Source organism: Amyelois transitella, chromosome 4 (genome assembly GCF_032362555.1).
Source record: "Amyelois transitella isolate CPQ chromosome 4, ilAmyTran1.1, whole genome shotgun sequence".
Classification (NCBI taxonomy): domain Eukaryota; kingdom Metazoa; phylum Arthropoda; class Insecta; order Lepidoptera; family Pyralidae; genus Amyelois; species Amyelois transitella.
This window is the reverse complement of record NC_083507.1, coordinates 3,426,666-3,453,298: the sequence shown is the minus strand read 5'-3', so window position 1 is coordinate 3,453,298 and position 26,633 is coordinate 3,426,666. Positions and strand designations below refer to the sequence as shown.

The window sequence follows — 26,633 nt, the reverse complement described above, 5'->3', positions numbered from 1 at the left end:
AATTTAAGTTGGGTGTTTCACTGCCTTAAAGTAATAATGAGAATATTCGATGTAACAGTTACCTTAACTAATTCAGATAAGTGGGGTTTCAATTATTCTTATACGTTTTTTATCATTCGATAATCATTTTCACGTCACTAACGATTGCGAATTCTCACTTGTGATTGCATTGTCATGCGTCATTATTTGTAACAATAAATAACCAAATAGAATAAAATAATGAACACTTTTTCACTTAAACGACAGCAGCAATATGTATCGAAATTGTTAATTAATTATTAAAAATAATAATAGCTCGTTCTTAGCTCACTTCTGGAGGTCATAAAGATATCGTATAAGTTAATGAGCCTCATTAAGCAAATAGGTATTGAATATAATAATCGGATGAAAACTAAAGAAGTGAGATAAGAATAGGGGGAGCCCATTATTATTATGCCTGCCTTGTATCTGTGTAACGGCTTCACGACGATCATATTTTATATTATCGTTACATATTATTATTGTATATTTAGCATAGAAAGTTCATCGGCATCGAGAGAGCACCATAGTATGTTTTTTGGTACGTTCCAATAACTTTACAGGATAGTGCAATCCTATTGATATTGTATTAATAAAGAACCAAACTTACATTAGTATTTAAGTAATTTATTATCCTAAAACTAAAAACTATACGCATGTTTTCACTATACTGGTAAAATGGTTATGTACAATACGAAAGAGCTACTGTTTTATATATGAATTCTTGCTCGCCTGTAAAATTTTGCAGAATGAATCATATTATAAGATTGTACAATATGAATAAATGCAAAAAAGACATTTCCTCGAAAACGAGTATTCATTTTTTATATGAATATCATTACCTCACATCACACCTTACCGAAGCACCTTCTTAAGATCTAAATCACCCTTAACACATAACAGATTCAGATACCTCGCTCCCTCAAAAAATTTGAGAAGTAATTGTAAACATATGTATTGCAAAATTATAAAAATAAATTACAAATTAGATTTGCTGATCGGCATTCAAAAACTGACGTGTAAATTTACAAGTAAGGCGCCATTATTTATTGGTAGGTAATGAGATTTTTATTGGATCAATACAAGATCATGCTCAAAGGGGACACCTCAAGCTCCTCTTCATAAAGTTGAGAATGTTACCGAGACTAACGCCAGGCGGAATAAAAAGTCATTGGAAGTCAGATTCTGATGATTCTGATGTATTTAGCTTCCCAATATTAACAACAGTAACCGAAAAATCAAAATCGGCTTACAAATGGAATAATTTAATAAGAACTTCTAATGTATTTACACAAACGCATCACTAAAATTTATCACGGCACGGGCTTACGAGCCAAGTGGATCAGGAGGAGTCCTGGACGTCTGTGTCAAGGGAACTCACGTCTGCGTCCATGTCGCTGGTGGCCAGCAGCTGGACCACTGGGTTTCGGCGGCCGTTGCGGTCCGGAGCTACGACCTCGCCGATGTTCTCGCCGGCTGAGGAATCAATATACTAAATGACACAAAGATATAAGCTTTTTTGTGAGGTAAGTAAGTTAAGTAGGTAGTAAGGTAGGTAATTAAGGTAAGAGCTAAAGAACAGAATGATATACTTACTGCATATTATATAGAGAGCGGTTCCCAGGCGGAAGGTGCTATTACGATAATTCATATATGAGAGCGAAATCAAAAAATCCTCACATTTTCAAGATAAAGATCAAAAACGTCATGATAAAAAATAGATCAAAATTTATTGCACACAAACCGTAAGGATATGCTTTGTTCATTGTGAATGTGTACAGTTTTATTTTGGTTGCGTCCACTCTGGAAGGATATGGTTATGTAGCAGGCATTTACTCTGAGCGACTTCGATCTGACCACAAAGACTGAACATATCCTTACATTAGTCACCTAATTCCTTATCTGTTTATAGATGATTAATAGACAATAATCCAATGCGAAAAAGCTCACTTAGTTTAAGACTAATATTTCTGATCAAACTCTCACCTTCATGTAATGGCATCATTTCGGGTATTTCCACTGTTACGGCCGGCAGTTCAAATTGGCCAGTGAATGCAGACGGATCTATCAGGACTGCCTGTAATAGGGAAATGGGGTTACACTCGGAATAATAGGTTTTGTACAGAAACGTTAGAAGGTAGTCCTAGACAAACGTACCGTGGTCAACTCCTCACTAACCTTCGGAGCGGTTTCGAGACAGGCAATTGAATAGTTAAGTCATGGGCAGTAGATAGTCGTAACTAACCTCACTCTGAACGCCTGATGATGGATCACTAGAGGTAGTCGAAGTAGTGCCGCGACCAGAACTATCTTGGGAGTGGTCGCTGTGCATCCCCCGTCCATCGCCTGCGCCGGCGCCTGCCGCGACCACATTGCCGTTCATATCGAATGCCTCAGGAAGTTCTACTGGGATCGGTGATTCTGGTTCGTGTTCCTCTTCTTCATCTACCTAAAAAGTGTTTCATTTGATATAATAGACAATGCATATGAATCACAGACACAGACCCTAACTTCGACAAGGCACTCTCGAGTATTATCTTCTCACTGAGTCACAAGTGCAGTAATTTTCATTCCTACCGAAAGTCAGCCTTACTGGTACTTTTATGAACAGGGTAGTTGTCACCTGAATGTCAGAATATTGCAATTCGTCTTTTCGAGACTGTTGGCTATCTACCCTAGATATCATGAACAGGGTAGTTGTCACCTGAATGTCAAAATATCGCAATACATATTTTGGAGACTGACTGGCTCTGACATTCATATTCTGACATTCAGGTGAGAACTACCCTGTTCATGAAAGTACCAGAAAGGCTGACAGGGAATAAAGACGTGATGATGGATGTATGTACAAATGGCATGCAAAGCAATGTAAAGCCGTAAATAAGTAATGATAACACTTACGAACTGGCTATTAATGCGGAAAAGCCAATAAGGGAGCAAAGCGTCATCGTCGTATTGACAGGATTCGTAGCTTCCAGACGACCTGCCGGATGCAAAAACCTCTTCCGATGTCTGGTGAAAGTAACAATAAATTCTACTAACACAAAAAGCAGAAAGTCAGAAAGTCCGATAATTTATGTGTCCCTCTACTAAATCTCTGTAACTTCTACTAAATTCTCTTTCGTACTTGTTAAATATACGTAGGTATCTTTGTTGTACGTATAGCTAATAAAGACGAAAGAAAGTTTATTATAAATAAACAAGCGCTTTATTAGCGTGAACAAAACTTGATCAGACAATACTCGTGGTTGACATTATGTTTTCCATAATACGAATACTTTAAGGCTCTTTCGTCATTCAAATCCTAAAATTTTTTTCACAGGTACTGTAGAAGCAAAATTCCTTTATTTGAAATTGCCATGAAAAATCATAAAAATATAGTATAACACACTTACGGCCTGCATGGCTAGATCTAACGCCATACTTCCAGTTTCCGAGTCTAAAAAGTTGATGGGCTCCGGCTGATCACCGGCCACAGCATTTATAGAGAACCCACTGAATGCCTGACTTGCAATGGGGCTGTCGTTGTTCTAAAAATGGAAAAAAAATACTTTACCGAATACAACTGGGCTGAATAAGACACACGTCAAGTAGGTTTTGAGTTTATTTAAATATTAAATATATTGGTGGTTCCACTTATATATCTTAGGGGTACTCGGGTCTAAACTGGGCTTTAGATCAGGGAGGCAGCGACGACGCGCAATTTTAGTGATAATCATATTAAACCTTACACATACTTAAACTTAAACCGGCCGAGGCTCAATCGATAGAATACCAAGTTTTGTTTCGTGGTGGCTTTTCTGTATTGATATTTGATCAACGAAAACAAAAATTATTACGTCCTCAAGTAAAAAATATATAAACATTACCTGTTCCGTAATCGTCTCATTTCTGTCAAATATATCACGTACAGAATTTTTGGAAAAAGAAGCTTGGAAATTATCGAGTTCATTGTCGGCTAGAAAGTATTCAGATGCTCTCGACGCTACTGTCGTCGTTTTGAATGAAAGCATATCCGTGTCAGTTAACTCAGTTTCATCACCTCCATTCTCTTTAGAATCTGCTATCAAGTCAAAAGTGCGGTTAACAGCATTTTCTATATCATGTCGTAATGCTAGTGTATTATTAAGATCTTCATTGTTTATTATTGTTCTATAGCTGTCGGGTGAGGAGTTTTCATCTAAGTTTTTAAGACTTAAAATAACTGTCTTTGAATCTATTGAACTCGAATCATCAGAGGAATTTCTTATAAATTCCAATCTATCTTCTATCATTTTCTTGAGTGTCATAGCCATATTTTTGTCAGGGCTATTTACTGTCCTTAATGATGAATTTAAGGGATTCATTTCAAGTTGTGCTAATTGTGTAGACCAGCTAAACATTGTCATGCTTACTGGAGGAGACATAGTTTTACCTATATCATTAGAGGTCAATGACGGCGATCTTGAATCTTTTTTTAATAAGGTTTCTGGTATTATTCCTTCTGTATTAGAGTTTTTTAACGTTGGTTTGATTGGAGTTGATGTTTTATGTTTGGACAGACTGTTCAAAGCACTTTCTGTCGTTACTTGGGCTCTGTATATACTTTTGCGAGTGGTAACAAAGGGATTAAGGCATTTTCCGTCAGTTTCTTTTTTAATGCCATTAGAGGATTCAGGGATATTTTCTTTATTATCCAAATCATTAGCGTCCGTTTTTTTAACAATCCTATTTTTCTTTGTAAATTTCTTATTTCTTATTGGTGTTACATTTTCTGAATCCATGTTATCTTGATTTGAAGATGAAGACATTTTTCTATTAGCAACTACCCTAGATCGATTTACAGCTACTCGCACGGTAGCTATACTATTAGGCGAAGAACACGTTGAACTATTTTGCGATTGTGGACTTAGATTTCGTCTTTGTGTACAATCACTCCTGCGAGTACTATTTGTTTTTGGAGTCACACTATTCTTGTTACTTTTGTTGTCTGACTCGTTGCGCAGTATTACGTAGCTTATATTATCACGTGGCGAATCGTCAAACTTTAATAGTTCCTTCTTAATAAATTCGGTCTTACTTCGAATTAATGGTGTTACTTTCCCTATTGGTTTTTGTTTTGTACTCTTCTTTACTTGTTTAGAACTTTCAATACTTTTATTTAATATTCCCTTAGCGACAAGGTTCCGTGCTACAGGGTTCTTTATTCTCCTCAATGTTTTTGACTCTGGAGGCAATATATTTCCTTTATTAGCAGTTTCAGATTCCTTTTTAGTAGCATTTAGAATGGCCGGCCTTTTTAGAGTATTTACTGGCTTTGGGTTATTTGTTGACAATGTACTGGAAAAAAATACACAATAAAAATGGATTTGGTTGTTTTACATGAAATTTTATATGTGTGATCAAATATGTGATACCCTGATAACAAAACAAGAATGCTATTTCTTAATACCTTATGGTGAGTTTCGTAGTTGCCTGAAACAAATAAGTTGATCGTTATATAACAATGTAATATGGTCCGACGTCAAATATTATTTCATGAATTCCTGAATTATTTCCTAAAAAAATCATAGATCATTATTTACCTTTGGACCATTTCGGTTATTTGATTTCATGGTCTGTTTCGTATTAATAGTATAATTTTTTTTGTCTGTTTCTTTGCCAAGTGATTGAGAAATCTGCGTTCGCAATTGAATTGGATTCAGGATTTTTTGTTCTAATTTTATCTGTTTTCTTTCAGATTTGATATTATGCAGTTTTTCTTTTGAATTAACTCTCAGTTTCTTATTCAAATCACTTAGTTTTCTTGCAGATGCTGTATTAAATACTACTCTTTTCTTTACTAGTGCCTTTGGACGACAACGCTGCCATTCTCCTTGGTACAAAACATCCTCGGACTCCTTCTTATCCTTATAACTATGCACATACACTCCACCACGAGACAGCTTCGGCGGAACATATTGCATAGAAGTAAACTTTGGATCAAGTCCATCGTCCTTACTAGTCGAAGACTTTAACAGCATGTCACTTATATATTCAGGAGAACTTTCTAAAATCATTTGACTTTTTTGGTAACTGGCAACACTTCCAAAATATTCTGACCCCGAATCTTCCATTTTCAAACCGCTAGGGATCGGTTTGATCAACTCTGTTTCTTTAGATATCACAACTTGATTTGGGTCACTTGGTGTGATTACAAGGTCTTCGGTTTTCATATTGATATTTGTATCCGAATCTTTTATTTTGATACCAACGGATTTGGACCTTGGGGTTATAGTTTTATAATTACAGTCATTATCCTCGGTACATGTACCAAAATCAGAATTTAACTTTGAGTGTAATTCTAATTCTGATTCGCCGATTTTTATGCCAGCTGGGAATATTTTCGGCACTTTAGTCAATGAAGTGGCTGCGGAAAGGGAGGTTAATGCTGGTGTGGAAGTATCTGGTCCACATTGCACATCCATACTTACATGGCGAACGCCTTTTGAGGTACTAGGTTCGTTAATATCTGAAAGTTAAATTCAATAAAAAAATCAAATCAAGTTAACGCCTCAGCGTTAATTTTGTGTAACTTTATTAATTACCTATTTTCTTACCGTTTAAGAATATAGTTTGCGAATGGACATTTTCAGTTTCTATATCGTGCTTGTTACAAAAGCTGTCGTTTCTCATGACATTAAGTAAACTACCCAAGACCATTTCCTGTTCAAATTCAACAGGATCTTCATCTGCATCTGTCCCAACTGTCCTTCGTAATGCGATCGTTTCTTCTAGGCCATCCATCACGATATCTACTAACAAACTCTCTTTTGTTGTAGCTACATTTGTACTAATTTCTAAAGCGCCTGGGTCATTTAGGCGATCAATGTTAGTTAGGTATTTCATGTTTTCTTCAATTTTCTTTTCCAAATTCAAATCTGGATGGCAGAGTTCCTTGTAAGCATCAGGTATCTAAATTCAAATTGTTTATATTTATATATATTTTCCAATGAGCATTAGGAAAAAGAAAAATGTAAGAAAAAATAAACTCACCGGTTTACATAAATTCGGACTAGGATATTCCTTGACCTTCTTATTCCTTAATTTCGCAAAGCTATTTGAGGAAGTTTTATATAGGTTCGCCTTGACCAAAAGACAATAGCTCGATCTTTTGGGCGAAGCTTTTTTAAAAAGCTTGCTTTTATTTTTCTTATTCTTTTCTTGAATCTTTGTCTTTGTTTTATTTTCAGTTGTTTTAGGGTGTGATTTTTTGTGTATTTTTGTTTCTTGTTTGTCAGGGTACGCAATTAATGTCAGTTTGCGCTTTCGGGACATCTTTTTCAGTTTGTGCCGAGTCATATTGGTGGTACTGTGGTCTGTGTCACCGGAACTTATCAACCTTACGTCATGATTAGGGTACGGCACTACTTCTAAGTCTTCGTCGACCCATGCCTGGATTCTTTGTAGTTTCGACTCCTCAATTTCCGTAGTATAATAGTCGCGCTCATATGTTTTACTTTTGCATGATGGTTCTATGAGCGAGGCGGAATTTGAATTTTCTATATCATAGACGAATTCGTATTCTAAAAAAAATAATTTGATGATGCTGTCTTGGTGAAATGGGTTCGGTTCGAATCCAGCGGGAAACATAAACATTTAGTATCTAAGTATTAAGTTTAAACATTTTCATACTAAAATTACCTGGTTGTTCAATTAAAAAAAAAAATGACATGTGATATAATAATGTGTAACCTACCCTTTACAAACTCGTTACTTGTATCACTCAAGTCTTCGTTGAAATCAAACCCACCGAAATTTGATTTGTTTCTTGTTCTTTGTGCTGTGTCCCTGTTTTCTAAAATAGTTAAAAATGACATCAGTTCACCTTTGACGTTAGTACCTGCAGCGCCCCATAACTAGAGAGGAATACTGAGTCCACAATGACCACAATCCTAGAGTGGTAAGTCAGGTTCCGTCTGACCTCCATAACCCTACTGGGACGTAACTTCCTGATGATATTTTCCCATTTCTTAACAATATCGGTTAGCGTACTAACTAATGAACGTACGTAACAAGATATTGATGCTAACCAAAATCGGATTCAAACTTATGCATCTTGGAACATGCAGGCATTTTTATGTATTTATTGTAAAAAATACAATATGTATAGTAAAATAGGAGGACTACTTACCAAAAGATTGCACCAAGTTTTGATACTTATCTACCAGCATATTCCTATAAAGCAAAAAAAAATAGTTTTTAAATTTTAAATCTAAGAATTTAAAAAAATCTGCGAAATGCGTACGTTACGGCACGTGCGTGGTCTTTCAGTTTTTTTGGAGACTGTCGGCTATATACTTACCCCGCAAGGGATACGACGGATATGACGTAAATATAAAGACGTTGTACCCAAAATACACATACAATTTTCAATATTCGGTCTAAAATTTCCAAAAACTAACTACTAACTTTTAGTTGTTTTATGTATTTTAACCTGTGTTGTATTCACGTATGTACAGGAATTTGAATGCAAAAATTTAATCAAAATAACTTTGTTAAGTTCGACACAAAGTAGCGCCGAAGTCAGCTGACTATCTTTGAACGAGCATTGAACTTACACAGATAAATCATCACACTTTAATTTATTCATTGCCAACATCTCGCTGCCATTGACTTCTGAAATTAAAATTAATGTTATTGTAATAATAATTATTGCATACCTGCGATGATCATCTACCAAAAATCAACCCAAACCACTGAACATACGAGTATTTTGCTGCATAATTTAGAATATCGGCAGATAGTTTGTAGGTAATGACGTAGGAAAGGATGAATTCCCACGGGAATAAAGCCCTTAGCAACAACAAATTGAGAATACAAAATTACATCCAATCTAAGTCTACCAAACGGTTCTCATAAAAACGCCAAGCCATTAGGCAAGCTATAAAGTACATATGTACTATAATAGGTGTTTTTAACGCACTCTGAACATAGCATAACAGTATGAAGGAAGAAACCGGGAACACGCAATGAGAGTCGAAACTTTATTTTTGCTGCATGGTTCCCGGCACTTAAGAATAATCTCTTTCCCATGGATATCATAAAAGGCGACTTAGGGATAGGCTTATAAATTTGGCATTCTTTTAGCTTTTAGCCTAGCAACCTGTCATTATTTGAATTTCAATTCCATACAGCTAAACATTGTCTTTAAATCTTCGCGATACTGTTGGCTTTGTCTACCCCGTGTGATTACACGTAGATATGTAGATATTTTGTGAGAAATAAGAAATCAAACACAAACCATACTCAAGCGCATTCAGCGGGAAATTCTCAATGAAGCGTTTCCTTCTCCTGTCTATGGCTTTCTCCGTAAGCGAGAGTAGATCAAACAGTTTGCACTGCATCCAATTCGTTGGCGGTGGGTGTTGGCGCATCCTGCTGGTCCTGAGAGCTAGCTTCATGAGCCGGCAGACCACCCGGTCTAGCTCCGAGGCTATGTCCTCGTCGGCCGTCAACATGGAACGCAGCCTTCGCACTTTGTGGTCAAGGGCCCGTTGGAGACGTCCTATTTGCAAATCCATACTGATATTGTAAAATGAGAAGATTCCTTATATTGTTCGTATCACAAGTATTGTACAGATTTCAATAAAATTTTAACAAGACTTATGAATTAGATAGGCTTTTTGCTGTAGGTAATTTCTACGGCAGCGGAACCCTAAAGCATGACCTTATTTCATGATATTTTATAAGAATGCAATATTTTTTGTTCAGTTTTGTTTTCAAACTTGCTTCGGCCTAAGAGAAATGTTCTTTTCGCTCATATCATTTAAAATATTTTAGACTAGAGGCCGCCCGCGACTTCGTCCGCATGGAAACCCTATCAATCCCGCGGGAACTCTGGGATAAAAAGTAGCCTATGTGTTATTCTGGGTCTTCAGCTACCTACATACCAAATTTCATGGTAATCGGTTCAGTAGTTTTTGCGTGAAAGAGTAACAAACATCCATACAAACTTTCGCCTTTATAATAGTAGTAGGATTTATGCAAAATCTATGTATCAAATTATTATGAACAGAATGCAAACCAGTATAATCCGGAGCGATGGTGCTTCCATCAGAAAGAGAAGCGGTATGAACTTCAGACGTGTCAAACTGAAAATATAGGCATTAATTATAATTTTTAAAGTCAGTAAGAATTTAAATAATAATTATGGCTATAGATGTGGCCGGTTCATATTCCCGAACGATTCTGGCAAAATCACAATCATATCTACACAAAAAAGATGAATTTAGGACAGGAAGACGATACACGTAGACCGACGTAGGTATATACGGATGTGAATTTTTATCTACCTCTTCTCCCTTTTTGACCGACTTCGAAAAAGGAGGAACTTACTCAATTTATAAGGTGGTAAAAGAAAGAATATAATAAAAAAATAACTCTGCTTTTATTTTGAAAAGTATAAAAATATTTCTTACGAACTAAAATCACCTCAGATAAGCCTTCTTAACTAGAAAACGCACGTTCTATATAAAATGGAGAAAAAATATATTATCACTAATATTACAAAAAAATTAAAAAGAATCTTCAAATATGACATGCGTTTTCTAAAATTGCAACTTACAGCGCTTACTGCCCAACTCAAACGAAACTTACTTCTAGATGACAACATTCATACTTTCCTAAACTAATGACAAGTATATAATGTGATACAATTACAAAGAAACACAACAACGTATCTTTAAACAATAGTACGCGAAAATAATTAAAATGAAATAAAATGCTAATATTATTTAAAAATATGGCACTTTATAAATTAAAACTTTTTAAAATTATCAACACTTCTAATGAATTGAGTGACATAACGCAACGCGACAGGATAAAATTGATTCTATCTATTTTACTCTATCCCTTTCACTTTGTAAATTATAACTTGATCAGGATGACAGAAGCAGGACAGATGTACGACTATGATGTAGGTACGACAAAGATAGCACATGAAAATGTATGAATTTAACAGCTGTCATTCAAATCATCCTATTTTTTACAAACTAGTTAAGCTCAAAGCTCAATGTCACCGTTCTTGAATAAGCACTCATCACACTTACAAAAATTGTAACATAGCTTGATTCTTATGACAGCAGAACAGATTTATGGCTACGATTCAGGGGCGACAAAAGTAGAACATAAAATGTATGTTCTTGACAGCTGTCATTCCAATCATCTTATATTGTATTAAGTACATGAAATAAGTTTACAGGAACTCAATATCTGATTTGTTTACGTCAGAGATAGTGTCCTCCTGCCAGCACTCGTCGCGGGTGGTCACCGAAGCGTTCTCCACCAGGCGGGTGTAAATCATCACGTCATCGACTATCTCGTACCCATTCCACTCCAATAGGTCTCTGGAAATATTTTATATCAATGTAGATCGACGAACCAATTTTTTTTACTACGCTTTTTTCTATTTACAGTACTGCTCCCGAATCAAACGAAAACTGTATAGCGACCTTTTTACAAGAATAATAAATATAAATTCCAAAAATAAAATGTATCCTAGTATCTCGCTGGTAATAGTAGTACAATAGTGGTCAGTTCAGTTTCCGATATTTCAAACTTTGTAAGTGACCAGGGCGTGAACTTTACCAATTAAAAAAAAAACCTTATTATTATCTTCTAACTATAATGATGTTAAAAAACGCACGGTGGCATTACTTTTTTTCATTGCAATTGAAATTAAACTAAAATATCTTGCTATCACAAAAAAAAACTGTGTTCAACAATTTTGTCTGTGTGTTAATAGACGTATTAGAATTTTTTTCACAAACGGAAACTATTTGAAATAAACAAATATCCACAGATTTTGAGCGCAACTTACTTGACTTTCTCGACGTCAGTGGTGATGTGTTGTACTACGTTCATGAGGTAAGTCAGCGGTATCTCCATCCTATTCATGTCTACTGTGAACTCCTCGTCGTACTGCGAATCTATAAGCCTGTTTATCTCTTCGCATATCAGATCTAAAATGCGACTTTCTTCTGATTTGGCCTATAAATAAATAATTCCTTACATGAAAACATGGCGCGTATATAAAGCAAATTAAGTATCTACGCATGGTTGTGACAAGTGTTGCCAAAAAGAGGTAACATGTAAGTACTGAATATGCAGTCGGTACAAATCCATAATGTGTGATTAGTTGGTAAATAAATGATAAGTCTTTAACCATACAGAATTTTAAATGGGCTTTGTTTCTCCATTCAAATTTCAATATGGTTAAATAATGTTTCTTAAAGAAAAAGATGAATGAATTCTTAATTGATTCAACCACTAACCTCAAACGGATAGCAAAATTCCCTAACAAGTTTATAGTACTGGTTCCAATAGGGCGCGTTGTCACCCCAGTTGAAGTTGCACCAGGTCCCGTCTCCGCGATCACTTTTCGCCTCCTTGTTGAAATTCAGCATCTTGGTCAGGTGGCGAATTTCGTCTACGACCTCTCGAGTATAAACAAGAGAATCGATCTTGTTCTTCGCCATTAAATTCTGAGTGGTCTTAGAGAATCTCCTCACTTGTATTGTTGAGCAATTCAGCCTAAAAAATTTCGTTTAAAAGAAACTGGCAATCATACAATCTAAATAAATCAAATAATACCAATATTATAAACTTTCATTAACATAACATAACATATAATCACGTCTATATCCTTTGCGGGGTAGACAGAGCCAACAGTCATCAAAAGACTGATGGGCCACGTTCAGCTGTTTGGTTTAATGATAGAATTGAGATACCAATAGTGACAGGTTGCTAGCCCAACGCCTAAAAGAGGAATCCAAGTATATATGCCTGTCCTTTAGTAGTCTTTTACGACATCCATGGGAAAGAGATGGAGTGCTCCTATTCTTATTCTATTGGTGCCGAAAACCACACGGCATTATAAACTTTTATTTTGACATTATAGTTTAATGGTAGTTTCCTTTCATAAAATTCCAGCCTCGCCTAGTTATCAGGATATTTAGGATTTATACCCTAAATAGAAAACACTATAAAATATCACTAATCTATGACCTTGCAAAGGTATCTAAAGTTACTCTACATATACTCCAATAATTCAAGTCAAAACAAGTTTCGAAACTACACTAATCACTACAAACAAGTGACAGGCGACCTGTTGGCAACATCCTCTATATCATAAACTCTATTGATAATCTTCTTTCTCGGTGTCACCACAGTAAAGCAAGCCTCATCTTCAAACATCAAGAAGTTCTTCCCAAGTTCTTTATCTATGTCGCATTGGGATATTTTGTCTGTATACTCCACAGGTTCTGCTATGGTCATGGCAGTGGCCATAAGAGTGGATACGGACTGGGACAACAGATCTAGGTAGGAATCCAAGCTAAAGAGGACATATTATGAAAGATGGATGGGCTGTATTTGCTAAGAATGTGTTTGAGTAATCGAATGTAATTTGTTGCCTATACATAGAACATACATACATCACATCTTTATCCTTTACGGGGAAGACATGCCTAGTCCTTGCAATAATTAGTTTACTTGGAGATCTTCAGCTTATTCTTGTAATCAATGCTTTTTATTGGATTTTAAACCAATATAATCTTCAATACATACATGACATTTTTAAACACTTTGTGCAGTTGAATACTTACTTATTTGAGGGCAGACAAAGCATGTGTGTTTCAGTGATTTCAGAGCCAGAGTCTACACTTCCAATTAATTCAGTCAAGTCTTTATTATCTTTTGTGTCTGAAATAAACAATAATATCACAATTCTCTTGTTAAACTTTTTTCATAAGAACTTCATAAATAGAATTTTAATACCAATATTCTTAATAGCTGTTAAAAACAACAGAAAATAAAAACAGACAACTCAAAGGTTGGTAATGTGGGTTGAAGTACTACTTTTTAGTCATTGCTAAGTCTACAACAAATGTAGCCAATTTGTTTTCTCAATCTCAGACATCTTCAACTATGTTTATTCCAAATTTCCTTTAATCCATTTAGCAGTTTAACCATGAAAGTAAAGCAAGACAACCTTCCATAGATACACATACACTACATCATGTCTCAAAAATACTGAAAGGAAATTAATTAGGGAAAATATTAAAAGTTAAATAATACATACTCGCAACCAGTGCCAAGCTATTCAAATCCAAATCCTGTTGTTTGGAGTAATCTTTTGAGGTGAAGAGAGCTAGCTGGCTGCAGCAACCATAGTGCAAGGTGCCCGGTGGTCCAGGGCCGATGCCCTTGCACACCACTGTGTATTGAGGGTACCTTAATACTATATTGCTGCACCTGAAATAAAAGAAAAAATACCTGAATAAATACACAAGAAACACGAAAATCTAAACAAATTTTCGGTGAGGAATGGAGTGTGAATGGTATAAGCTAAATGTCTCAAAAAAAAAACTTAAATTTCTGTTCTTTTTTGTTTGTAGTGAATGATTAAAGTTTACATGCATTTAGCAGCATGACCTTATCAAAGTATCTTTGTGTTAAGAGTTATTAATTTACATTTTTAATATTTATTAATCTTAATACTACTGCTGATTGTCATTATTACTACTTTGCAATATCATTTGATATCTCACCAATCATGAAACTGCTCCCTAGACCATTCAAAGAAATGATCTAATCTCCTCAGTCCATTCTTTTCCATTGATTTGAACAAAGGATTAAAATCTCCATTCGGTGTAGTGATCACCGCTATCCAAGGCTTCACAAACCCAAAGATGGTGTGTACAAGTCTGTCAAGGTCGTGGGGTAACATGTGTTCTATCATCTCTATGGCTACAACTGCATCACAGCCGATGAGTCTATAGTCTGGGTCAGCTGCATTGCCTTGAAATAACTTGAATAAAATAGATATAATTATTTAATTTCTGACTGCAATTTATATATAACTTCTTATAGTAGCTAGAATAAGTTCATATATCATATTACAAAGAAAAAAATTTGTTTTAGTTTATATGGAATAAATTCAAAAACAACTGAACAGATCTTGATGAAATTTGGCATAGAAATACTTGTTTACCTATATCTACAACTAGCTGTAAATTAGTTTAAACAAATTTCACACACACCCAAACCTAATTTTAAAACCACACTGCCTGACTTCATTAAAAAAAAACACAGCTTAATTTTTGGTACAAAATTAAACAACCAGTTGGCATTACTATAAATATTGTAAAAAGTTGGTAACTACTTTCACACATATTGTCTCATATTAAATAAATTTACTTACAGTTACTTGTAATGGATTTTCTCTCTTAGGAGAATACTCTATGACCAAATCAGATGAACACCGCAGTGGTATACTATCCAAATCTACACCAAGTATTCTCTTAACTCCAGGAATTTCTTTGAGGTACTTTATAAAACTCACATCATGATAACCAAGATCAACAACCTGAAATCAAAAATGGAGAAGACTTTGATACATTGTTTTCTTGAATGTGGAAAAAGCAAGTGTATCATCTTATTTTGCGCCCTCGTTCTATCTCTGAGATTGACGGTCAGAGTGTCGGAAAGGGTGTGCACTTTTTTGGGACTTAGAATTTTTTTTTTCTAAGTGTCGTCTCGTTGGAGCTATTGTAGCAAGCAACGTTTGTATGGGACACTTTTTTGTAAACCCCCCATTCACCCCCTAAATAACGATTATGTAAAAGAAGTGAGATATCTCTGGAACTATGACCCCAAGCGAAAAAGTTCATATGACCTTAGGGGATGCTTTTGGTCGCCCTGGCATCATAAATAATAGGGCTTAATAGGGCATAAAAAATCGGGGAAATTTTTCTAAGTCCCAAAAAGTGCGCACCCTTTCGTATACCCTAACCCAATATTTGGTAACACGAGAATTACTATGAAAAAGTAGATATGAAGGACTTTCATGATACCAACCTTTTCTAACTTACCGCACCATCGTTCATCCATCAGACAATCGGTAACAGCGGCGTAACGCTGCACATACATCGGCGGATAAAACACTACACCTTTCTCATCATCAAATTCCGAGAAAACCTGGTCCTCCGTTTCTTCTTCATCACTTATGCTTTGCCGGCTGGACGTCAAAAATCGCTTGTAGTATGGCCGGAATAGCCCATCTAACACGGCCAGTAATGACTCGCGAAAGAATATGAGCGTCTGAATAGCGATAATCATGATTCGCGACTGGAGATTTAATTTAAAAGTGCTTTGTATGTGTATGTTATATCATAGCATATCTCCGAAGTAAAACGCCGTGATGTTCACATGTTTGTTTATATTTGAGAAATTCCATTTTTCATTTGACATTTAGATTGATTGATTGACAATTTCACTAGTGCTGCCAACATCAATATAGAGTGCACGGAGACGGTACTCACTAGCACATATTATAATAGCCCAACCCCTTCTAACTAGAAGGTATCGTTAGGTTAACAGCCGTGCAGCGTGCCATTAACTTCGTCCGACAGTCTGACCTGCTTGGACAGTCTTTGACTGATCAAAACCAGCGTGTGGTCGACTAGCGACCAGCGAATGATTGGGCAATATTGCCATCCGTACAATTTAAGGTATATGTTTAATTTTTTTATTAGCATTTTGCGTATCCCAACTAATGTTATAAAACGAAAATATGCTTTTTTGTACCCTTTTAAACTCAAATCACTGAATCGATTTTACTTAAACTACATTACTTTTATAGTTCTGGCCGATTAGTTGTTAGAATTATCCGAAGATCTTAGGATACCCTCAGAGAAGGTGGGCCTCTGGAAAAACAAAAATTATGATCAAACAAAAATTATATTGTGACATACCAAACTTACCGATCGGCTCCTAGCCAATCAGCTACCGTTTGATTATAGTAAGATTGTAATTATAGTAATCTTGGTCATAAAATCACCCTAAAAGCTAAATGGCGGACGTGGATCGCCGAATAACTCAAGCTTAGGAAGCATTCGGCACTAATAAACTGATCCTTCGAGACAAACACATGCCAATACATTAAATTCAGGGTATGTGAGCAGTGTATCACGCCTGTATTTACACTCCGCGACCGGAAGTGCAACGAATGGATTCGCAGCAGAACTAAAGTAACCGACGTTGTGTTTACTATAGCCCATAAGAAGTGGACAAGGGCTGGGCACATTGCTCGGAAGGAATCGAGCCGATGGACCAGGCGAGTAATTGAATGTAGGCCCAAAGCTTATATCCACGAAAGAGGCTAACCACCATGAAGTTGAGCCGATGATATCTGAAGACACGGAGGCCATGATTGGATGAGACGAGCAAAAGACTGCACGAATCAGGAAAGAAAGGACTGGATATAGAAGAGCCTTATATAATGATGATGAATGGCGAAATTAAAGTAGATATTCGTTATCGTAGTTTTTAGGGGTAGGTAAATACAGATACATGTCGCTACATGCCATCCGATGACCTTGAAATTGAATTGAAAAAAAAATGTTTTTTTATAACGTTCTTAAAGTGTTCTTATTTAGTTTTCGTTCGAACAAAATTTTACGAATCGAACCGTTTAAAACGTTATTATTTGTGTTTACCGACGTTTTGCATGAACTAAATTAAAGCGCCCCTTCCATTCACACATTCCAAGTGGTCTAAATTCCGTGGAGTCGAATTTTGATGGTAAGAAAATCCTCTTTGGTTTTGGGAATTGGCGGGACGTCCACTCCACAACGCTGACAGTTGACAAACTGACAGGCGTCTTGATGCTTGGTATTTTGTGAAACGTGAAATGATATTTCTTTTCGGGAAAATAGGTATGCAAAACAATATTACTTTAATGGTAGCATCGTTCACAACATGCAAATTTTATTAATTAAAATCTTAAATCTGTAAAGTCGCCACTTTGCACCAAAAATGTTTATTAGGTTATACATTTTGTGCAATGCGAATGATGCCCCCGTCATCGATTTGATGTACTTTTAATAAATGTTTATTTATGAAAATAACCGTCCCGTATCAAGATGATTGTATTTACTTGTAAGAGCGATATATTTTTATTATTGGTAGGTACCACAAAAATTATCATAAAAATCAACTTTATTAATCGACTTTACCTCCATTTTGTTGATTTCATATAGAGCCCTCATTTTTAGTCCTATCTGTTATCTTGTATTGGTAACACTTTCAAACTGCTTACCAACTCTAGTATACCTTGTGAAATCATATTCTAGCATTGCTGAGACAAATATTGTTAGGTCTGACATCGGTCAGATAAACAAAATTATTACATAGATAAGAAAGCATAGATTGACCTAGTCCTAAAGCAAACAATATGTTCTGGAACACACAATAACATCACATTTTGCTTTATTAACTAGGTTTTATATTTCTCAATCAACATTAGAAGTCTTGAAAAAGATTTTGAATTTAGAAGGGAATTTCAATTTAAGCTGGGGTATATAGGATTCTGTTTGATATCTTATAATTTTATTAATTTATGCTTATTGTAACAGAATAAATCTTTTCAACATGAGTTTTGGATACAAGATATCAGATAGTGCGAGAACTCGTCCGAATACGAAGCAAATTGTGGAAAATCTACAGTTCATAGAAGGCACTTCCAATGATGAGGAAGTACCAGCTTTGAAGAAATCACCAGTGCTGTTTGATGCTGATGGTAACACTGAAAACTGTTTTGTTGAAATTATACAAAGGTAATTTTTATGTTATTGATATTTTTAATGAAATGCCATTAGATGTGGTTCAGCATCATAATAAATTATTAGAATCAAGATGGACTTTTATGTGGCCAGTTTGTATAATTTTCACTGTCTTCATACTTTATTGTGGGGGCTCCAATAAAAAAGTTATATTTTTTATAAGTATCTTTTGTTAAAAGTAATAATAAAAAGTATATAATATTATTATTACTTTATTATTATTATTTTATTTATTCACCACCTGAGATTTAGAAAATTCTTAATAAAATTACATGGTATTCTTTTCCTTTTATTTCATACATACAAATACTAATTTTTAAATTCATTCTGAGCACTTAATATATTTACGATTGTAGTGAAGACATTGTACCTGATGAAGATATGGAACTGGGTGAAAATGGACAATATTCTATCATCAATGGTAAGTTACCTGTCATTTAATAACCCAAACAATATGAGCATTGGTTTGTTTTTGGACTGTCCATAATGTAAAAAAAATTGTGCCTTCTTTAAGCTTCATATATTTTAACCGGCTACTGACGTTTTCACTCGCACCAAGTGCATAAATTTGCAAACCTAACTAAACATATTAAATTTTCCTAATTTCAGTGGATCCAAACATCACTAGCTGTAATGAACACCATGATATGTATCTCCATAAGGACAAAACTCTTATCAAGCCAGGGGACAAGTTCGATTCTCACAAGAGTTTCAGATTATACATCGACGGCAATGCTGACCGCTGGAAGTATTACTACAGTTGCGCGGACTCCCGTGCAAAATCCTCAGGAAAAGAGTTCTATACATACCGATGTGTGTACAGCAAACCAAAGTGCGATTATAAGCCAAAGGGTTTAAGAAAAAGGTAGGTAGTTGGAAAAACTTAGTTATGACATTTTAACACATTATAATTTTTTTTAGATTCCGTAAGCACTTTTTGTGATTATACCAGCCTCACAGGGTTTTAATTAGGCCAATAATAAAGAGACAAATAAGTACACAAATTAGACATGGTGCTTATTACATTCAAAATGTATAAATTGAAAATGTACGTGAAATTGTAAATATTATTGTGCAAATGAGTTATTGTTTATTATTGTTTCAGGGCAGAGACATTAAAGACTAATTGTCCCTGCAGGATTGTATTGAAACGTCTCTCTTACAATTCAAAATACCTAACAGCGGTTTTCGTTTGCGACCATCACAACCACGAATTGACCCAGGAATCGTTCTTGAAGTTGCAACATGGACGGCGCTTGCCTCCAAAACTAAAGGAAGAGGTAAGGTTTATATTGTAGTCTTTGGGAAAGTTCACACTGAACGAGACTTGACGCGACACTGCATACAAATGATATTTTTAAAATCTTGACGAAAAACAAACTGGTGTTATACGTTCGAAATGTCAGTCTGTCTGTGTCGTTCGAGCTCCCTAACGGATGAACTTATTAGATTTTTCATTAAAGCAGAATTAGTCAGTGTTCAGTATAAAATGTCCACTACCACTAAATGTAGTAGGTACGTACTTTTAAACTTTTGTGTTGCGTGATTATCAATGTATGTAAAACGGTATATTCGCGTGTACTCCCGTTTGCATACATTAATGTAATGGATATTTTGCTATGAATCCTTCATTATGGATATGAAATAAATGGGTTTCAGTAGTGGAATTACTAATACACCATGACAAAGTTGTATCGGGATTTAAAAAAAATTTAAGAAATTTTTTATTGATAGGTAATGGGTCTCCTGTACCTGGACGTGCATCCCACAGTCATACGAAATTACGTTCAGTCGGTGACTGGATTTATCCTGAAGATGTCTTATTTTAACCATGTTGCGAAAACTATGAAGAACATAGACTTGGAGAAAACTTACACTCCTGACAAGTTGAATATGTTGTATAAGAAAGCAGAAGGTATGGTTGTAAATCACTTCACTATCACTATGTATGATTATAAAAGTCTCCTTATTTTTTTTTGTCTGTATGTATGTGCTAATCTCAGAAAGTTGTGGATGGATATTTTTCCTGTTTGAAATGTTGGAGAGAGGGTTTTCTGAGGAAGGTTCATGTCTATAAATGCTTCCTGTGCCGGGCGGGTCGCAAGTCGTATACCTATCTTTCTACTTGCCGCATTTGCTTCATCCACATTCATAATTCTTCATGCAAGCTCGCCAGCTAAGGGAACTATTAACTGACCTTTAAAAACTTATTTTTAAAATATATAAGTAAGTATATAAAGTAAGCGCATTCAAATGGCATGCTCTCATAGGCTCTCAAATATTTTCACGTCATAAAAAGAAATAATTTCTGCGCAATTACATCGGTGTATAGAAGTAGTAATACATTGTTTATTTCCTTTTTTAGATTTGAAGAAACAGTATTATAACCAAAACGATGACGAAGATGGTTTGGGAGAAACTGTTAAGACAAAACGCGAACATAAAAAACGTAAGTGTTATTCAAAATTCAAATTCAAAAATTAATAATAAAATTCTCCCCATTCTTAAAAATATGTATATAATTAGCAGGTTACATATTGATTAATATTGACTAATACTCAGATTGTGAGAGACTGGTGTCTGGACTAAGATATACCTACTTGTATCTCAGCACTTATATAGTGAGAAATATATAGTGTGAAAACCATTCTCAGGATCATTAACCTTTTAAGCGCTTGGCTAAATATCAATTGTCGTGCCCCTAGCGCGCCGCTACAAATCGATAAAATAATACCTACAATAAATAAGGAGGAGTAATCGTTGTATCGATAAAAAAAAGTCAAAAAGTTTTTTATGTTTTTATTTAAAATCAGCCTTCTTGTATCACAATCATTCATCTTTAAGGTGAAAGCTTATCTCTAAGTGAAAATTAGTAAAATTTCCGAAATCTAACTTATTTTGACTAATTCTTTGTGAGAGCGAATGGAGCGACCGTTTTAATAATTCTTATGTTTAAAGTTATACTTGTTATTGTCGCAAATCGTATTTTGATCAAGTTACAACTTGTCACTGATAAGTAAATTACAAAAAACACATAAAAATTTGAAATAGTAACACAAGACAATATGTTAAATTTAACTTTATTTCGTATGACACTGTTTATTTCATGCTGAATGATGCATTATACCTGATTATTTAACTGTTTGTTATTTTGTTTTTAAAATGCGCATTGCATTGTATCCCATCCCTATGGTCATATTTATGCGACACGCGCGATAGACACCGAAGAAAAGTCCGAGCTGCCAATTACTTATTTTTGTTTAAGTTTTTTCAATGCTTAGAGCTATGAAACATAATTTTAAGTAATTGTTGTAATAAATAGCTCTATTCAATAATAGTTTTAGTTATACCACGAAGTTAATAGGACGATAATAGAACGAAAAAATCATGGATATTCTCTGTCGCAGAAATACGACACGGGCGGTAGGGGCACGGCAATATTTGTCGCATATATGCGACTCGCGCGGTTAAAAGGTTAATCAGGAGAAATATCTTATGTACTCTTTTTTGGTATCTAAAATATACATTAGGTTTATTATTTTAATAACAATGAAGCGAGTTACATATAAGTAATCCAAAATAACATAAAAATCTAAGCACTGTTTTGATCTACTACAGAACTCTACAATTATGCTTAAAAAGCAATTGGCTTATTTTTTTAGTGAATATGTTTTTTATGTACTCAATACTTAACAAAAATTCCTGTTTAAATTATTATAGTAATTTTAATTTCTAAGGTTTTTCTCTACATTGGTCACATATTTTTAAGTAATATATATATATTTTTTAATTTTAGAAGACGTGGAGTATTTCGATGTCGAACCCGACAATGAAGTCTCTTACGAAGTGCCTGGCGCGGACGAGATGCGTATGTATTTCAAGAAATTCATATTTATGTCTAAACATAGAAATCGGAATAATATAAGACAAAAGAAATGCTATATTGTACATAAACTTTAGGGATGATAAAAATAAGTCGTATTGCATCGCACGCCGTTTTCTTCTAGTTATAAAAAATGGCATTACAATATTCAAAAGCGTCCTCCCTCCAATACTTACCACTTCTACAGTCTTATATTCTTCTCAGATTTGGGCTGTGCGTTGATATGTCAGTCAGGAGGAGGTTCTCAATTCGAGATGTTTTTTTTTCTTTGTGTATTTAGATAAACTAGGTATCTAATTTGCAGAGACGTTGGAAGAGAGCGAACCAGAGAACAAGAAGAGCAGATTAGAAACATGTCTCCAACGGTTGTCGTATGACGACGAGGTCCTACAATCGGTGAGGGAAATGCAGACTTCAGTGCAGGGCGAGACACAGGACAACCCTTGGATTAAACAAGAACATTTTATATCTGCCAACGGGTATGTATAATGACATTCCCCTATATAAAATTTCCCTTTGAGATTGTAGTTGTTTCATTATATTTTTTGCTCTTTTCTTTTTTTATCTCTTCATCTCTTTTATCTTAGACTTTCCCATTACATTTTTGATTACCTGCTTCAAAATCTGGGATTTATAAACATTATTTTTTCTCTTTCTGGAAATATAATTGTCGGCTTCATATTGTTCATGATTGTTTTATATAAATTGTGGCTCAATCACGTTTGGCACGCTTCATACCTGGAAAATATAGAAGCGCATAGCTATGTAGGTGCTAAACACTCCGCAGGTACTTCACTTTTATGGACACCTCTTAACATGCAATAGGTCAACTTTGTGCCGGCAAATGTAATCAATTATTTTAATAATTCCAGAGACTTTCATCAATTTCAAGAAGTCAATAATCAAGAAGCTTCTGTCGCTGAATTTGTGGATGCTAATCAAATCGTGGTCATGGAGGCGATCGGGGAGGGGGAAGAAAATGGTGGCAACCCACAGCATTACATTCTGCAGAAGGCCGATGATACAGAGAACGGCGAATTCACCGCGTACCCATGCGAAGTTTTATATGAGAACGATACGGCAGAAATTGGCAATGAGGAGATTGTCGCGAACGAAGAAGTAGTCCCGAATGAAGCATCTGAAAATATCGTGACAGCTAAACAAGAAGTTCAACCTCAGGAAGTTCCGTTGGAGACCCCTAACACTAGCGCACAAGAACAAAATAATGAAGAAAATGAACCATACAACGTCCGCGCGAACCCGCCGCCTGAATTTGAGTACATACACAAATTTAACATCGACGAATATATGAGACAGTCGTGGTTCCCCAGATACATCGAGAAGGTCGCAGAAGATTCGCGTGCTAGCATAGCTGACATGCTCAGCGATGTCTATTGGGGAAAATCCATGTTCAGATTAATAACAACTAGGGGTAATGGGTCTAAAACGATCAGGATATCCTATTTGTGCGAAGATGTTCCCGTTTTGGACGTCGTGGAAGACAGCAAGACCGGCGAATATAAATACTTGGCTTCCAAGCATTGTAAAAAGGTTCTCAGTTTGAAAAGAAAGCTGGCGGACACCGCTAACCTTGTGCGTCATTTGAATGAAGTTTTGTCAAAAGTCGAGAAACATAACAAGGAATTGTCGTACAAAATCAAATTGCTGATGAACACCCAGGGAGAGCGAAACGCCGGTCATAACTCGCGGGTCTACAGTTCGGGGACGCCCGGACCGAATGCCCGAGTCGGGCCGTACTCTCGTCTCGCGTCAACACCAAACTCGAGTAATAAAGAACTAGACAAGACACACATAAATTTACGAGTAAAAAAACAAAACCTACAGAAGGAAATTTCAGAATATACTAGTGAAATTGCGCAGTTAGAAGAGGTTAAGAAGAATTTAAAGCGAGATATATGCAGTTTTGTTTCAAAGAAAGTGTTGTTAACGCAAACGTCTGGAAAGCAGGTCGATAAACTAGAAGAGATCAAAAGTACACTAGCCAGAGCTATTAGAAGGAGTAATCGTGATGAACTTGCTTCTCCTAGCAGTCTCAAATAAAGAGGCGCTTTAATATTGTTCATGTCGTTTGTTCGGAGTAATAAAAACCTAATTATACCGATTTCTATGGACAAATTTTTACACATAGTTAATTTGCTAACCTACGAGTTTTATCGTGATCGGTTTGCTAATAATTATGTTTTATGAAAAATTCAATACATCTCTACTTAAATATTGTACCCACGACATTGCATTCGGTTAAAGTCGATGTAATTGATTTAGATGATAATCTATTGGCTTGACGGTCCTTAATTTAACGCTATAATTTTAAACGTAATAATGTAGGTATAACTACATAATAATATCATCTGATTTGTATCTATGATGTTTCCTAGTTGTAACTGAGAGTAATTAAAAATGGTTTTATGAAGTGTTTAGTTTTCATTATACCAGTCCAATTCACTTCTATTTTACGTATCGGTCTGTGTATTCGTGTGTGCGTTTAGTTATTAGATTAGTAAAAGGCAACAATGAAGAATAAAGCAAAGAAGAGGGAACATTCATCAAGTTATGTTCTTCTACAAGGGTTGCGGAGGTCGCTTCGTGTTATAACTTGACTTTCTCAATCCAGGATCGTGGGCTAAAAGCTTACCCCGGGCTTCTCCCTAGCGAGATATGAATGAAGAAGTGATTGTTAAAATTGCCTGTTAGGGTCTGAATCTTAAAACCGTTCAGCCAAACTGTGCCTTCAAGTCTACGAACGGATAAAGACGTATAAAAACGATTTACTAATCATTTTTATACGTCTTTATTTTTTTGGCCGAGTAAGGAAAAGTTTAGTTTTAACCTCCACGGTTCAACCCCAAAAAACAATATTTCGTGATTTTTCAATTCCTCCTCTACGGAACGAAGACACGTACTCGTTTGTTTTTAAAAAAAAAATTTCCTTTAACCTAATTTTAAGTAATTATATTTTTGTTCTTTTTAAAATAAATATTGATATTTTTTTGATATAGGAAAGAATATAAATGAAGTGATTAATAAACTACGCCAATATAAAAGACTAGATACCTATAATGTCTCTCTGGTACTGCTTGTAAGGACGATTTCGCCACAATCAGATTGTCTTGTCAACGGTGGGAGTGGACCAAGACGTAGTGAAAGTGTGTAAGTATTGTCTGTCAGCACTGTCGATCTATCTTCCGATTTACTTCGACGAGTTATGTTAAATAGTTCTATGACGAAATAGTGACTATATAATACTTATACCAAATATTTGAAGTTTAGGTATGAGCTAGAGACTCGCGATATGGGATAGGTACCTATCTATTATATTAACTTGTTAAAGTTTTATATGTCCAAGGCTTCCATCTAGATAATTAAAAATCGTTTCTAAAGCTTTGATTTATTTAATCTAAGCATTCGTCATATTAGATTAGTTGTTTTTTATTTGAAGGTATGTATATCGTGCTAAAGGTTGCAAATCTATGACTACAATTTCACTATTTTCAGGTCTATATGAAAACTATGAAGCAATATTTCGTGTAAGGAATGTGGTCGCATTATCTATTGTTAGATGCATATCTAGTTAGTACCTAAATCGTGAACATCGTGATTAGTAAACTTGCTTTGCATGTTTAATGAGACTTTATTTCGCTATACTTATTAATTCATCGTCAGTTTTCATTAAAATATGTTAGTACAATCAATCAAACGTAATTAAGTAACTATATAGTAAGTGTGAAGGGCTGAGGTAGGTATATATTTTTATTACTAAACCAAAAGTAGTATTCATTAAGCTTTAAATACTAATACAAAAAACTGAAAATTTTCTCATATTTCTTTACTATAAGTATTGCAAATAATATAAAATACTATTAAGCCAGCCGTTTTGCCCACGTAAAGTGAAAAATCCAGCTAATTTCCTTTCCCGCGGGAATTTGAGAAAATTCCCACCTAGAGCGCATTTCAAATCTCTTGACCATCAGTTTGGCTGTGCGTGGATATGTCACTTAAACAGTTAGTCAACTGATTCTTATGATTATTCGTCCAAGCGTTAGTGTGCACTTTTACATATAAATACAAGA

The 26,633-nt window shown here is 35.2% G+C and overlaps 2 protein-coding genes across 5 annotated transcripts; one reads left to right on the top strand and one right to left on the bottom strand.

Moving 5' to 3' along the window:
- Nucleotides 1-658: 658 nt before the first annotated feature.
- LOC106129367 (uncharacterized) lies at nucleotides 659-16,354 on the bottom strand. Of its 2 annotated transcripts, XM_013327901.2 has the most exons (23): nucleotides 15,898-16,354; nucleotides 15,242-15,406; nucleotides 14,589-14,848; nucleotides 14,120-14,292; nucleotides 13,644-13,740; nucleotides 12,312-12,570; nucleotides 11,858-12,027; nucleotides 11,264-11,384; nucleotides 10,064-10,130; nucleotides 9,281-9,544; nucleotides 8,598-8,655; nucleotides 8,171-8,214; nucleotides 7,736-7,834; nucleotides 7,033-7,562; nucleotides 6,597-6,951; nucleotides 5,583-6,508; nucleotides 5,450-5,472; nucleotides 3,888-5,337; nucleotides 3,414-3,548; nucleotides 2,920-3,030; nucleotides 2,264-2,467; nucleotides 2,005-2,095; nucleotides 659-1,494 (listed from the first exon to the last, which is right to left on the bottom strand). In XM_013327901.2, exons 1-23 carry the CDS (start codon nucleotides 16,156-16,158, stop codon nucleotides 1,361-1,363), a joined length of 5,997 nt encoding a protein of 1,998 aa, XP_013183355.2. In that variant the 5' UTR covers nucleotides 16,159-16,354; the 3' UTR covers nucleotides 659-1,360. The 2 variants fall into 2 exon arrangements, with proteins under 2 accessions (XP_013183355.2, XP_013183356.2); XM_013327902.2 differs by lacking the exon at nucleotides 2,920-3,030.
- Nucleotides 16,355-17,644: 1,290 nt separating this feature from the next.
- LOC106129462 (uncharacterized) lies at nucleotides 17,645-24,976 on the top strand. 3 transcript variants are annotated; one of them, XM_013328030.2, is made up of 10 exons: nucleotides 17,645-17,756; nucleotides 18,456-18,656; nucleotides 19,019-19,083; nucleotides 19,272-19,527; nucleotides 19,768-19,942; nucleotides 20,397-20,577; nucleotides 21,028-21,111; nucleotides 22,459-22,530; nucleotides 22,850-23,024; nucleotides 23,418-24,976. In XM_013328030.2, the coding sequence occupies exons 2-10, from the start codon at nucleotides 18,472-18,474 to the stop codon at nucleotides 24,604-24,606; spliced, it is 2,382 nt and encodes a 793-aa protein (XP_013183484.2). In that variant the 5' UTR covers nucleotides 17,645-17,756; nucleotides 18,456-18,471; the 3' UTR covers nucleotides 24,607-24,976. The 3 variants fall into 3 exon arrangements, with proteins under 3 accessions (XP_013183484.2, XP_013183483.2, XP_013183485.2); XM_013328029.2 differs by lacking the exon at nucleotides 17,645-17,756 and adding an exon at nucleotides 17,763-17,979; XM_013328031.2 differs by lacking the exon at nucleotides 17,645-17,756 and adding an exon at nucleotides 17,763-18,005.
- The last annotated feature ends 1,657 nt before the right edge of the window (nucleotides 24,977-26,633 follow it).

What these genes read in the sequence shown, in the direction of transcription:
- LOC106129367 (XM_013327901.2), bottom strand. Translation starts at nt 16,158, where the DNA reads ATGATTATCGCTATTCAGACGCTCATATTCTTTCGCGAGTCATTACTG. An exon ending in AAAATCCATTACAAGTAACT is followed by an intron (nt 14,849 to 15,241) that starts GTAAGTAAATTT and finishes ATTTTATTCAAG; the next exon opens with TTATTTCAAGGCAATGCAGC. An exon ending in GCTGAATGCGCTTGAGTATG is followed by an intron (nt 8,656 to 9,280) that starts GTTTGTGTTTGA and finishes TTTTAATTTCAG; the next exon opens with AAGTCAATGGCAGCGAGATG.
- LOC106129462 (XM_013328029.2), top strand. Translation starts at nt 17,939, where the DNA reads ATGAAAATAACCGTCCCGTATCAAGATGATTGTATTTACTT. An exon ending in GCCTGGCGCGGACGAGATGC is followed by an intron (nt 22,531 to 22,849) that starts GTATGTATTTCA and finishes TCTAATTTGCAG; the next exon opens with AGACGTTGGAAGAGAGCGAA. An exon ending in CATTTTATATCTGCCAACGG is followed by an intron (nt 23,025 to 23,417) that starts GTATGTATAATG and finishes TAATAATTCCAG; the next exon opens with AGACTTTCATCAATTTCAAG.